Consider the following 14,410-nt stretch of genomic DNA (forward strand, 5'->3'; position numbering starts at 1 on the left):
AGTGCGGCCTAACTAAGGTTCTATAAAGCTGCAACATGACTTGCCAATTTTTAAACTCAGTACCCCGGCCGATGAAGGCAAGCATGCCTTGGATCTGGTGCTGGGAAATGAGCCAGACCAGGTGCTAGACTTGGAAGTTGGTGTGCATTTTGGTGATAGTGACCACAATTCGGTTACGTTCACCTTAGTGATGGAAAGGGATAGGCATGAACCTCGGGCCAGTGGTTTTAGCTGGGGGAAGGGTAATTATGAGGCTATTAGGAGAGAATTAGGAAACATAGGTTGGACTAGGAGATTACAGGGACTGGGAACGTCCGACATGTGGAGTTTTTTCAAGGAGCAGCTACTGCGAGTCTGTGATAGGTATGTCCCTGTCAGGCAAGGAGGAATTGGTAGGGCTAGGGAACCGTGGTGCACCAAAAAAGTTTCTTTGTTGGTTAAAAAGAAAAAGGAGGCTTATGTTCGGATGAGACGTGAGCACTCGGGTAGTGCACTAGAAAGCTTTAGATTGGCTAAGAGGGAGTTGAAGAGCGAGCTTAGAAGGGCTAAAAGGGGACATGAGAAGACTTTGGCGGATAGGGTTAAAGAGAATCCTAAGGCGTTCTATAGGTATGTCAAGAACAGAAGGTTGGTTAGGGCAAGTTTAGGGCCAGTTATAGATGGCAGAGGGAAGTTATGTGTGGAACCGGAGGAGATTGGTGAAGCATTGAACCAATATTTCTCTTCGGTGTTCACGCAAGGGGACATGAATATAGCTGAGGAGGACACTGGGTTGCAAGGGAGTAGAATAGACAGTATTACAGTTGATAAGGAGGATGTGCAGGATATTCTGGAGGGTCTGAAAATAGATAAATCCCCTGGTCCGGATGGGATTTATCCAAGGATTCTCTGGGAGGCAAGAGAAGTGATTGCAGAGCCTCTGGCTCTGATCTTCAGGTCGTCGTTGGCCTCTGGTATAGTACCAGAAGATTGGAGGTTAGCGAATGTTGTCCCATTGTTTAAGAAGGGGAACAGAGACTTCCCCGGGAATTATAGACCGGTGAGTCTCACTTCTGTTGTCGGCAAGATGTTGGAAAAAATTATAAGGGATAGGATTTATAGTTATTTGGAGAGTAATGAATTGATAGGTGATAGTCAGCATGGTTTTGTGGCAGGTAGGTCGTGCCTTACTAACCTTATTGAGTTTTTTTGAGAAAGTGACCAAGGAGGTGGATGGGGGCAAGGCAGTGGACGTGGTATATATGGATTTTAGTAAGGCGTTTGATAAGGTTCACCATGGTAGGCTTCTGCAGAAAATGCAGATGTATGGGATTGGGGGTGATCTAGGAAATTGGATCAGGAATTGGCTAGCGGATAGGAAACAGAGGGTGGTGGTTGATAGTAAATATTCATCATGGAGTGCGGTTACAAGTGGTGTACCTCAGGGATCTGTTTTGGGGCCACTGCTGTTTGTAATATTTATTAATGATCTGGATGAGGGTATAGTTGGGTGGATTAGCAAATTTGCTGATGACACCAAAGTCGGTGGTGTGGTAGACAGTGAGGAAGGGTGTCGTAGTTTGCAGGAAGACTTAGACAGGTTGCAAAGTTGGGCCGAGAGGTGGCGGATGGAGTTTAATGCGGAGAAGTGTGAGGTAATTCACTTTGGTAGGAATAACAGATGTGTTGAGTATAGGGCTAACGGGAGGACTTTGAATAGTGTGGAGGAGCAGAGGGATCTAGGTGTATGTGTGCATAGATCCCTGAAAGTTGGGAATCAAGTAGATAAGGTTGTTAAGAAGGCATATGGTGTCTTGGCGTTTATTGGTAGGGGGATTGAATTTAGGAGTCGTAGCGTTATGTTGCAACTGTACACAACTCTGGTGCGGCCGCACTTGGAGTACTGTGTGCAGTTCTGGTCCCCACATTACAGGAAGGATGTGGAGGCTTTGGAGAGGGTGCAGAGGAGGTTTACCAGGATGTTGCCTGGTATGGAGGGGAGATCCTATGAGGAGAGGCTGAGGGATTTGGGATTGTTTTCGCTGGAAAGGCGGCGGCTAAGAGGGGATCTTATTGAAACATATAAGATGATTAGAGGTTTAGATAGGGTGGATAGTGATAGCCTTTTTCCTCTGATGGAGAAATCCAGCACGAGGGGGCATGGCTTTAAATTGAGGGGGGGTAGTTATAGAACCGATGTCAGGGGTAGGTTCTTTACCCAGAGGGTGGTGAGGGATTGGAATGCCCTGCCAGCATCAGTAGTAAATGCGCCTAGTTTGGGGGCGTTTAAGAGATCCGTAGATAGGTTCATGGACGAAAAGAAATTGGTTTAGGTTGGAGGGTCACAGTTTTTTTTTTTTTTAACTGGTCGGTGCAACATCGTGGGCCGAAGGGCCTGTTCTGCGCTGTAATGTTCTATGTTCTCTATGTTCTATACTACCTTCTCCACCTGCATTGCCACTTTCAGTGACCTGTGTACCTGTACACCCATATCCCTTTGCCTATCAATACTCTTAAGGGTTCTGCCATTTACTGTATATTTCCTATCTGTATTAGACCTTCCAAATTGCATTACCTCACATTTGGCTGGATTAAACTCCATCTGCCATCTCTCCGCCCAAGTCTCCAACTGATCTATATCCTGCTGTATCCTCTGATGGTCCTCATCGCTATCCACAAATCCACCAACCTTTGTGCCGTCCGCAAACTTACTAATCAATCCAGCTACATTTTCCTCCAAATCATTTATATATATTACAAACAGCAAAGGTCTCAGAACTGATCCCTGAGGAACGCCGTTTGCCACAGCCCTTCATTCAGAAACGCACCCTTCCACTGCTACCCTCTGTCTTCTTTGACCTTGCCAGCTCACCTCTGATCGCATGCGACTTCAGCTTCTGCACCAGTCTGCCATGAGGGACCTTGTCAAAGGCCTTACTGAAGTCCATGTAGACAACATCCACTGCCCTACCCTCATTACCTTGAACCTATGTCCCCTCATGACTGACCCTTTAATTAAGGGGAACAGCTGCTCCCTATCCACTCTGTCCATGCCCCTCATAATCTTGTACACCCCGATCAGATCGCCCCTCAGTCTTCTCTGCTCCAATGAAACCAACTCAAGCTTATCCAACCTCTCTTCATAACTTAAGTGTTCCATCCCAGGCAGCATCCTGGTGAATCTCCTCTGCACTCCCTCCAGTGGCAATCACATCCTTCCGATAATGTGGCGACCAGAACTGCACACAGTGCTCCAGCTGTGGCCTCACCAAAGTTCTATCTAACCCCAACATAACTTCCCTGCTATTGTAATCTATGCCTCGATTGATAAAAGCAAGTGTCCCATATGCTTTTATCACCACCCTACTAACATGCCATTCAGCAGTTAGGAAGGCAAATGCAATGTTAGCATTCATGTCAAGAGGGCTAGAATACAGGAGCAGGGATGTACTTCCGAGCCTGTGTAAGGCTCTGGTCAGACCCCATTTGGAGTATTGTGAGCAGTCTTGGGCCCCGTATCTAAGGAAGGATGTGCTGGCTTTGGAAAGGGTCCAGAGGAGGTTCACAAGAATGATCCCTGGAATGAAGAGCTTGTTGAATGAGGAATGGTTGAGGACTCTGGGACTGTACACGTTAGAGTTTAGAAGGATGAGGGGGGATCTTTTTGAAACTTACAGGATACGGCGAGGCCTGGATAGTGTGGACGTGGAGAGGATGTTTCCATTAGTAGGAAAAACTAGAACTAGAGGGCAAAATCTCAGACTAAAGGGACGATCCTTTAAAGCAGAGATGAGGAGGAATTTCTTCAGCCAGAGAGTGGTGAATCTGTGGAACTTTTTGCCGCAGAAGGCTGTGGAATTCAGGTCATTGAGTGTCTTTAAGACAGAGATAGATAGGTTCTTGATCAATAAGGAGACCAGGGGTTATGGGGAAAAGGCAGGAGAATGGGGATGAGAAAAATACCAGCCATGATTGAATGGCGGAGAAGACTCAATGGGCCGAGTGGCCTCATTCTGCTCCTATGTCTTATGATCTTATGGTCTTATAACCTTCCACCTTCAGGGAAGAGGAAAAGGTACCTGGATCTGCACCGGAGGTACTGCAAACTCCAAGGCTTTAAACCAGGTGAGGAAAGGTGGGATAAGAATGGGGCAGCTGGAGGACGGCACGATGGCACAATGGTTAGCACTGCAGCCTCACAGCGCCAGGGACCTGGGTTCGATTCCCGGCTTGGGTCACTATCTGTGCGAAGTCTGCACGTTCTCCCCGTGTCTGCATGGGTTTCCTCCGGGTGCTCCAGTTTCCTCCCACAGTCCTAAAGACGTGTTGGTTAGGTGGATTGGCCATGCTAAATTCTCCCTCAGTGTACCCGAACAGGCGCCGGAGTGTGGCGACTAGGTGATTTTCACAGTAACTTCACTGCAGTGTTGATGTAAGTCTACTTGTGACATCAATAAATAAACTTTAAACTTTATTTTTCAGCCAGCACAGAGCTGGGCTGAATGGCCCCTTTCTGCATTGTAACTGCTCTATGGTTCTACGGATGACTATTGCAGTTACTTGAGTAAATTGAAGAAGTTGAAATTATTTTCTTTAGAGAAGAGAATTGAGAGGCAATTTGACAGAAGTGTTCTAAACGATAGGGGTCCAGACAGGGTGGATAGGGGGAAACTGCTCCCAAAAAAGGCATATGAGATACTTGCCTGTATCAATCGAGACACAGATTACAAAAGCAGCGAAGCCATGTTGGAGTTGTATGGAACTTTGGTGAGGCCACAGCTGGAGCACTGTGTGCAGTTCTGGTCATCACATTATAAGAAGGACGTGATTGCACTGGAGGGGGCGCAGAGGAGATTCACCAGGATGCTGCCTGGGATGGAACGTTTAAGTTATGAAGAGAGGTTGGATAGGCTTGGGTTGTTTTCATTGGAGCAGAGAAGGCCTGATCGAGGTGTATAAGCTTATGAGGGGCATGGACAGAGTGGATAAGGAGCAGCTGTTCCCCTTAGTTGAAGGATCAGTCATGAGGGGTCATAGGTTCAAGGTGAGGGGCAGGAGGTTTAGTGGGGATGTGAGGAAAAATCTTTTCACCCAGAGGGTGGTGACGGTCTGGAATGCGCTGCCGAAAGGGTGGCAGAGGCGGGTTGCCTCACATCCTTTAAAAAGTATCTGGATGAACACTTGGCACATCATAACATTCAGGGCTATGGGCCAAGTGCTGGCAGATGGGATTAGGTGGGAGGCCAGGTGTTTCTCACCTGTCGGTGTGGACTCGATGGCCGAGGGGCCTCTTTAGCACTGTGTGATTCTATGATTCTATTATCAGAAAGGTCTGGAATCAGAGAATGCCAATTTAAGGGAACTGGCAAAGGAATCAACGTCGGTATGAGGTAAAGCCTCTTATACCGTAAGTGGTTAGAATCTGGAATTCACTGCCTGGGAGAGTGCTGGAGGCAGGGCAATCCTGGCTTTCAAAAGGGAATTGGAAAGAAAGGTGAATGGCGGAGTGGGGCAAGATGAATTGCTCCTGCAGAGAGCCAGCAGGGACTCAATAGGCCGAATGGCCTCCTTCTGTGCTGTAATTATTAATTGATACTATGATTCTGCAATATCACTGACTCTCCATACGTAATCCCCTTCCACTGCTCATCGAGCCTCTGCCCTAACGTGGAATCTATTCTTTACTGTCAATCTTACAGAAGCAGGGGCGCAGTAACTAGAATGACTCACCAGTCAATAACTCGGATCCTCATCTTCTCGCACATGGAGGGGAACTGTCAACAAAACACACATTGGTCTGAGATTTTCATCCACATAGAAATATACCAATCACTGGGCAAGAATTGGAATCAGAGGAAACAGTGGGATATACAGGAAACACACACTGGGATACAGTGGGATATACAGGAAACACACACTGGGATACAGTGGGATATACAGGAAACACACACTGGGATACAGTGGGATATACAGGAAACACACACTGGAATACAGTGGGATATAGAGGATACACACACTGGAATACAGAGAGATATAGAGAAGACACACACTGGGATACAGCGGAATATAGAGGATACACACACTGGAATACAGTGGGATATTGAGGAGACACACACTGGAATACAGCGGGATAAGAAAAGACACACACTGGGATACAGCGGGATATCGAGGATACACACACTGGGATACAGCGGGATATAGAGGATACACACACTGGAATACAGTGGGATATTGAGGAGACACACACTGGAATACAGCGGGATAAGAAAAGACACACACTGGGATACAGCGGGATATCGAGGATACACACACTGGGATACAGCGGGATATCGAGGATACACACACTGGGATACAGCGGGATATCGAGGATACACACACTGGGATACAGCGGGATATCGAGGATACACACACTGGGATACAGCGGGATATCGAGGATACACACACTGGGATACAGCGGGATATCGAGGATACACACACTGGGATACAACGGGATATAGAAGAGACACACACTGGGATACAGCGGGATATAGAGGGGACACACAATGGGATACAGCGGGATATCGAGGATACACACACTGGGATACAGCAGGATATAGAGGATACACACACTGGGATACAGCGGGATATCGAGGATACACACACTGGGATGCAGCAGGATATTGAGGAGGCACACACTGGGATACAGCGGGATATTGAGGAGGCACACACTGGGATACAGCGGGATATCGAGGATACACACACTGGGATACAGCGGGATATTGAGGAGGCACACACTGGAATACAGCGGGATATTGAGGAGGCACACACTGGGATACAGCGGGATATCGAGGATACACACACTGGGATACAGCGGGATATAGAGGGGACACACACTGGGATACAGCGGGATATAGAGGGGACACACACTGGGATACAGCGGGATATCGAGGATACACACACTGGGGTACAGCGGGATATAGAGGGGACACACACTGGGATACAGTGGGATATCGAGGAGATACTGTTTCTAATACATTCAGCCAGTTGTACGCTAACACAATGTTGCCCGGTGCTGTTTCCCCACCACACTGCCATTATTTGTGTCACAAACTCCTGGTCAGCACAGAGTACATTCCCTTACCCTGATTGGCAATACCAGGCTCTGATTCCACTGGGGATTGGCATTCTTCTCAATAATTCTACTGCACACCTGAAAGATTAAAAGAGATTGAGGTTTTTCATAAATTCCTTCTTGGGTTTATTAGAAACTACCCTATGTATATATCAAAGTGGAAATGTCTTCTCTACGTCGGCTCTGCTAAACCTGTTTATAATTCGTAAGACCTGGACCAGGCCACTGTCTGTCTGCATGTCTGCATGTTCTGTCCACTGTCTGCATGTTCTGTCCACTGTCTGCATGTTCTGTCCACTGTCTGCATGTTCTGTCCACTGTCTGCATGTTCTGTCCACTGTCTGCATGTTCTCCCCATGTTTGCGTGGGTTTGCTCCAGAAGGTGGTGATGGAAGCAGATTCTATAACAACATTCAAGAGGCATCTGGATAGGTACATGAATAGGCAGCGAATAGAGGGACACGGAGCACTTAGAGGCAAGAAAATATTAGATTAGAGAGGCATCTATGTTGGCACAGACTTGGAGGGCCGAAGGGCCTGTTCCTGTGCTGTGCTGTTCTTTGTTCTCTTTGTTCTTATTTTGGATGATTTTATTCCTGTGACAATGTCATTGAGATTGAATTTCCCACAGGAGGTTAGAATCTATAATGAGTTTATTTGTTCCTCCAGTGACATAACAGCTCGGTGACCAGACCCTCATATCCCTGAGAGACCAGACTATATCATCCCTACATCTTCATTGCTACAACACACCCATATCCCTCAATAGAATAGGCCATGTTATCCCATCATCTTCCCGACAACCACCCCCATATCCCCTGAGAGAACAAGCCATATCAACCGTACATGTTCGCAGTGACAACACCCCCATAGCCCCGATAGAACAGGCCGTATCATCTCACCAGCTTCCCAGCGAAGTTCACTTCCACAAAAGGGTCGACGAGGTTTTTCTTGCTGCTGTCAAATCCAAAGAACTGTTTCACGCTGTCGATGATAGCATCATCCACTAGCCAAACAGACAGAGAAAACACGTCACTAGGGCAACAGGAAACTCTTTGAGCGACTGGGCATCATGCAGAAAATTAACACGTTCTCATCACATTTGGCTCTTTCGTCAGGAAGAAGCATTTCTAACTTTTGTGCTTAATGTCAGCAGCCAGCTAAAGCACTGCTTAAAAACAGAGTAAAGCTCCCTCTACACTGTCCCATCAAACACGGTAAGAAGTTTCACAACACCAGGTTCTTACAGGTTCTTAAACTTCTTACTGTTTTTACCCCAGTCCAACGCCGGCATCTCCACGCCATCAAACACTCCCAGGATAGGTACAGCACGGGGTTAGATACAGAGTAAAGCTCCCTCTACACTGTCCCCATCAAACACTCCCAGGACAGGTACAGCACGGGGTTAGATACAGAGTAAAGCTCCCTCTACACTGTCCCCATCAAACACTCCCAGGACAGGTACAGCACGGGGTTAGATACAGAGTAAAGCTCCCTTGACACTGTCCCCATCAAACACTCCTAGGACAGGTACAGCACGGGGTTAGATACAGAGTAAAGCTCCCTCTACACTGTCCCCATCAAACACTCCTAGGACAGGTACAGCACGGGATTAGATACAGAGTAAAGCTGCCTCTACACTGTCCCCCATCAAACACTCCCAGGACAGGGACAGCACGGGGTTCGATACAGAGTAAAGCTCCCTCTACACTGTCCACATCAAACACTCCCAGGACAGGTACAGCACGGGGTTAGATACAGAGTAAAGCTCCCTCTACACTGTCCACATCAAACACTCCCAGGACTGGTACATTACGGGGTTAGATACAGAGTAAAGCTCCCTCCACACTGTCCACATCAAACACTCCCAGGACAGGTACCGCACGGAGTTAGATACAGAGTAAAGCCCCCTCTACACTGTCCCCATCAAACACTCCCAGGGTAAGTAGATGTTTCCCATTGGGAAGATGCTGTAAAGAATCATTCTTGAGTAATCCAGAACTGCAGCAGTTCATCAAAATGCGCGATCACTTTAACAGCAAAGCATTGGGTTCAGATGAGGTACATTGGTCACACAAACAAGATAAAGATCATTCTTTCTGAGACTGCATTGTGAGAGTCCCAGTTCTTGATCTAATCCAGCTTTCTGATGAGGAAGAGCTGAGACATACTCTGTGGGAGGTCCTCTGCTCTGTAAACCTTCAGTGTGAAATAGGCCCCTCTCAGAGACACTCCACTGGGTCGAAGCAAATTCCCCTCAATATCCTCTTTATCCTCAGAACCGTCCTTCTTCTCCATCTGCAACAGAAGGATTGAAATGCTTTAGAATCACTTGTATCTGTCGGTAACACGTACAGCACTCACCAACATTCCATTTGCCTCCCCAATTGTTTGCTGTTCCTGCAGATTGTGTTTCATGTACTGGGACCCTCAGATCCCTCTGTCCCACCAAGTTCTGAAATCTCTCTCGATTTAAATAATCTACTGTTTTTCTGTTCTTCCTCCCAAAGTGGGCATTTCCATCTGCCTAATTTCCACCCACTCACTCTACCTACTTGTACACTCTTTGCGAGCGATGGTGGCGCAGTGGTTAGCACTGCTGCCTCACAGCGCCAGGGTCCCGGGTTCGATTCCTGGCTTGGGTCACTGTCTGTGCGGAGTCTGCACGTTCTCCCCGTGTCTGCGTGGGTTTCCACCGGGCGCTCCGGTTTCCTCCCACAGTCCGAGAGACGCGCTGGTTAGGGTGCATTGGCCGGGTTAAATTCTCCGTCAGTGTACCCGAACAGGCGCCGGAGTGTGGTGACGAGGGGATTTTCACAGTAACTTCATTGCGGTGTTAATGTTAGCCTACTCTAATGTGACACTAATAAATAAACTGTTTTTTAAAAAGGCCTCCCTTCCCACCTATCTTGGTCGATCGGCGCAGCGAGGAGTAAGATTGCATATGAGGCAAGAAAGTTGGGATTGCGCCCGGAATGGCGTTGCACGTGTTTTGCCGGCGGGATCAGCTTGGAGCTCAAAAAGGGCGCAAAGCTGATTTGCATAGGATTGACTTCATTACTTCACAGCTGCTTCCCCACTCGCTGGCCTGACCTCACGCCGGCGAGAATTACTGCTGGCCTCATCAGGAGAGTCCTGATACCCGATGCTTGCGACCCGTGTTGGTGACGGGGGGAGAACATGCTGCCGCAGGTGATAGGGGGCGGGACAGGGTCCGATGCCCATGAAGGGGTGCGGGGGAGGGGGGGGGGGGTGGGCGTGTGGGTTGTTGGGAGGAGCTCTCACTGTTCACTGAGAGATCGGGGAGCCCCTGCGCAATGGAGCCCGAGCTCTCTGAAGCCAGTTTCCCCGGCGATCTTCGGCGCTCACCAGCCCCAGCCCCCGCCCCCCCCCCCCCCCCCCCCCCCCCCCCACTCCCCCCCACCTCCCCCCCGCCAAAGTGCGAATCTCCCTGCTGTCCAAATAACTGGCAGAGTGTGGGGAGAATGCAGTGCCAAACTCTCCCAAAATACAGGTGTTGAACACACCCATTTTCAGACTGGTATGACACTGAGGGTTTTACCAGTGCGACCCTCCCCCCTGGTCGATCAGCGTGGTGCACCAGTAAGATCGGACGAGAAACAAAGAATTGAGAAACCGACTACAATATTCATGACATCATTGAAATCTAATTAGTGAGTCTGGGACATGATCGTCCGGGCTCACTTGCCTTACCTGCTCACCAGTCCATACCCTCACCGGGGAGGGTCACAGCTGGCCCCCACCAACCGGGACCAGATGTGATGGCCTCACTGGGGAGGAACATGGAGGCCATTGAAGCCCCCGGGTGCTCTGGGGCAGGGCCGGACAGTGCTCATTGAACAGTGCCAGCCTGGCACCCTGGCACTGTTCAGAAGACACACAGGCACGGTCCACCAGGCAGTGCCAGGGGGCAGGACCTGGGGGAGTGTGATCTAAGGGGCGGGGCCTGAAAGGCGGGCCCATGTTGGGTCAGAGCCATGATGGGGAAATGCAGTGGGTTGGGGGGGGAGCTCCGTGGAGAGGGGAGGGAAGGAGGTGTACTCTGCAATGGGGGGTGGGGGTGCCACTGTGCCACCCAACCAGTACATTTCTGGAATCTGGGTAAACGCTGCTCTTTGTGAAGAAGTTATCAGCGACTGAAATTTGATTGAAGAGGTTCTGAACTCACGGGAGCTTCATCACCAGTTCCCAACACGATGAGATTGACCTTCAGGTAACCTTTGGCCCCAGCAGCCAGGTCGTCGGGGTCAGAGAGAAGGAGCCATTTTCTGAGAAAGGCGTGCTCTGTAAAATGAAACAGACCAATGAAGAAAAGGATGCATCCTATCCGTTATCTTATACTGCCTCTCCCCAGTCTTCATATCAAACTGTACCCCTTCACACTTTCCCGTGTTAAAATCAAGCCCATGTCCACTCATTCCTATTCCCTCTTGAAGAGCATCACTGTCCTCACAGTTCACAATACTCCCAAGTTGGAACAGTTTGAAGTTGTGCCCTGGACGCCCACGTTTGGGGCTGGAATCCTCCGACCTCGTCCACGGCTGGCATTTTCCAGTCCCACCGCAGTGAATGGAGGTTTGGCAGAGCGCCCAATTCTCTGTTCTCACTGGCAACGGTGGCGGGGCGTACGAGACCAGAGAATTGCAGCCTTGGTCATTACATTGTTTTATGTTGAGGGCGGCACGGCGGCACAGTGGTTAGCACTGCTGCCTCACAGTGCCAGGGACCCGGGTTCGATTCCCGGCTCGGGTCACTGTCTGATTGGGGTCTGCATGTTCTCCCTGTGTCTGCGTGGGTTTCCTCCGGGTGCTCCAGTTTCCTCCCACAGTCCAAAGATGTGCGGGTTAAGTAGATTGGCCATGCTAAATTGCACCTTAGTGTCAGGGGGACTAGCTAGGGTAAATGCATGGGACTATGGGGATAGGGCCTGCGTGGAATTGTGGTCAGTGTAGACTCAATAGGCCAAACGGCCTTCTTCTGCACTGTAGGATTCTATGATTCTGCTATAGATCAAGAAAAGCAAGGGTCTTGGGCTGAGCCCTGGGCAATCTCAATGCATCCCTTTCTCTAATCCCCTAGAGGGGCGGCACGGTGGCACAGTGGTTGGCACTGCTGCCTCACAGCTCCAGGGACCTGGTTCCATTCCCACCTTAGGTGACTGTCTGTCGGGTGTTTGCAGATTCTCCCCATGTCTGCGTGGGTTTCCTCCGGGTGCTCCGATTTCCTCCCACAGTCCAAAGATGTGCGGGTTAGGTGGATTGGCCAAGCTAAATTGCCCCTTCTGGTTTCAAGATGTGTAGGTGAGGGGCATTTGTGGGGTAAAAGTACAGGGTTGCTGGGAAAGGGTAGGATATGCTCAGAGAGTCAGTGCATACTCGATGGACCGAATGGCAGTTGTTCAAAAAAGGGGTGCCGTGGACAAGTTGGGCTGAAGGGCCTGTTTCCATGCTGTAAATCTCTATGACTCTCTGACAACTGTTCACCACTACTTTGCTTCCTGTCACTCAGCCAACTTCCTATCCATGCTGCCACTGCCCTTCTTACTGCACGGGCTTCAACATAGCTAGAAGGTCTAACATGTGGCACTTTATCTGTACACCACATTAACCGTATTATCCTCATTAACCTTCTCTGTTGCATTATCAGTAAACTTTAAACAAGCTTTCCCTTTTACAGATCCATGTTGGCTTTCCTCAATTAATATTATGCAAGAAACTGTACAATTTCTCCTAGATTTTTGATCCTAAGAGGTTCCCCACCACCAAGATTAAACTTACTGACCTGTGGCTACTGGGCTAATCCTTTTGCCCTTGAGAGTCATGGAGTCATAGAGGTTTACAGCATGGAAACAGGCCCTTCGGCCCAACTTGTCCATACCGCCCTTTTTTTTGAACACTAAGCTAGCCCCAATTACCCACGTTTGGCCCATATCCCTCTCTACCCATCTTACCCATGTAACTGTCTAAACGCTTTTTAAAAGACAAAATTGTACCCGCCTCTACTACTACCCCGGCAGCTTGTTCCAGACACTCACCACCCTCTGTGTGAAAAAATTGCCCCTCTGGACCCTTTTGTACCTTTCCCCTCTCACCTTAAACCTATGCCCTCTAGTTTTAGACTCCCCTGCCTTTGGGAAAAGATGTTGACTATCTAGCTGATCTATGCCCCTCATTATTTTATAGACCTCTATAAGATCATTCCTAAGCCGCCTATGCTGCAGGGAAAAAAGTTCCAATCTATCTAAGCTCTCCTTATAATTGAAACCATCAAGTCCCAGTACCATCCTAGTAAATCTTTTCTGCACTCTTTCTAGTTTAATAATATCCTTTCTACAATAGGGTGACCAGAACTGTACACAGTATTCCAAGTATGGCCTTACCAATGTCTTGTACAACTTCAACAAAACGTCCCAACTCCTGTATTCAATGTTCTGACCGATGAAACCAAGCATGCCTTCTTCTCCACTCCGTCCACCTGTGACTCCACTTTCAAGGAGCTATGAACCTGTACCCCTAGATCTCTTTGTTCCATAACTCTCCCCAATGCCCAACCAGTAACTGAGTAAGACCTGCCCTGGTTCAACCTACCAAAATGCATCACTTCGCATTTGTCCAAATTAAACTCCATCTACCATTCATCAGCCCACTGGCCCAATTGATCAAGGTCCCATTGCAATCCTAGATAACCTTCTTCACTGTCCACTATGCCACCAATCTTGGTGTCATCTGTTATCAACCATGCCTCCTAAATTCTCATCCAAATCATTAATATAAATGACAAATAACAGTGGACCCAGCACCGATCCTTGAGGCACGTTGCTGGTCACAGGCTCCCAGTTTGAAAAAAAGCCTTCTACAACCACCCTCTGTCTTCTATCATCAAGCCAATTTTGTATCTAATTGACTACCTCACACTGGATCCTGTTAGATTTAACCTTATGCAACAACCTGCCATGCGGTACCTTGCCAAAGGCCTTGCTAAGGTCCATGTAGACAACATTGGCTGCACTGCCTTCATCTACCTTCTTGGTTACCGCTTCAAAAAGACTCAATCAAATTTGTGAGACATGATTTTCCACTCACAAAGCCATGCTGAGTGTCCCTAATTAGTCCTTGCATCTCGAAATGCCTGTCTCTCAGAATGCCTTCAAACAACTTACCCACCACAGATGTGAGGCTCACTGGCCTGTAGTTCCCAGGCTTTTCCCTGCAGCCCTTCTTAAACAAAGGCACAACATTTGCCACCCTCCAATCCTCAGGCATCTCACCTGTGACTATCGAAGGTTCAAATATTTCTGCT

At 48.6% G+C, this 14,410-nt stretch overlaps 1 protein-coding gene across 3 annotated transcripts in view; it reads right to left on the reverse strand.

Annotated features, from left to right (window-relative positions):
- Window positions 1–14,410, reverse strand: part of dysf (dysferlin, limb girdle muscular dystrophy 2B (autosomal recessive)) — a 334,329-nt gene that overhangs the window by 206,672 nt on the left and 113,247 nt on the right. For all 3 annotated transcript variants that reach the window (XM_078224513.1, XM_078224514.1, XM_078224512.1), the window contains exons 11-15: window positions 11,280–11,395; window positions 9,262–9,388; window positions 7,993–8,096; window positions 7,100–7,168; window positions 5,710–5,753 (exon numbers count right to left, since the gene is read on the reverse strand). In XM_078224513.1, the coding sequence (XP_078080639.1) occupies window positions 5,710–5,753; window positions 7,100–7,168; window positions 7,993–8,096; window positions 9,262–9,388; window positions 11,280–11,395 (460 nt within the window). The remainder of the gene's footprint in view (window positions 1–5,709; window positions 5,754–7,099; window positions 7,169–7,992; window positions 8,097–9,261; window positions 9,389–11,279; window positions 11,396–14,410) is intronic.

The sequence above is a fragment of the Mustelus asterias genome, chromosome 1 (assembly GCF_964213995.1).
Source record: "Mustelus asterias chromosome 1, sMusAst1.hap1.1, whole genome shotgun sequence".
Classification (NCBI taxonomy): domain Eukaryota; kingdom Metazoa; phylum Chordata; class Chondrichthyes; order Carcharhiniformes; family Triakidae; genus Mustelus; species Mustelus asterias.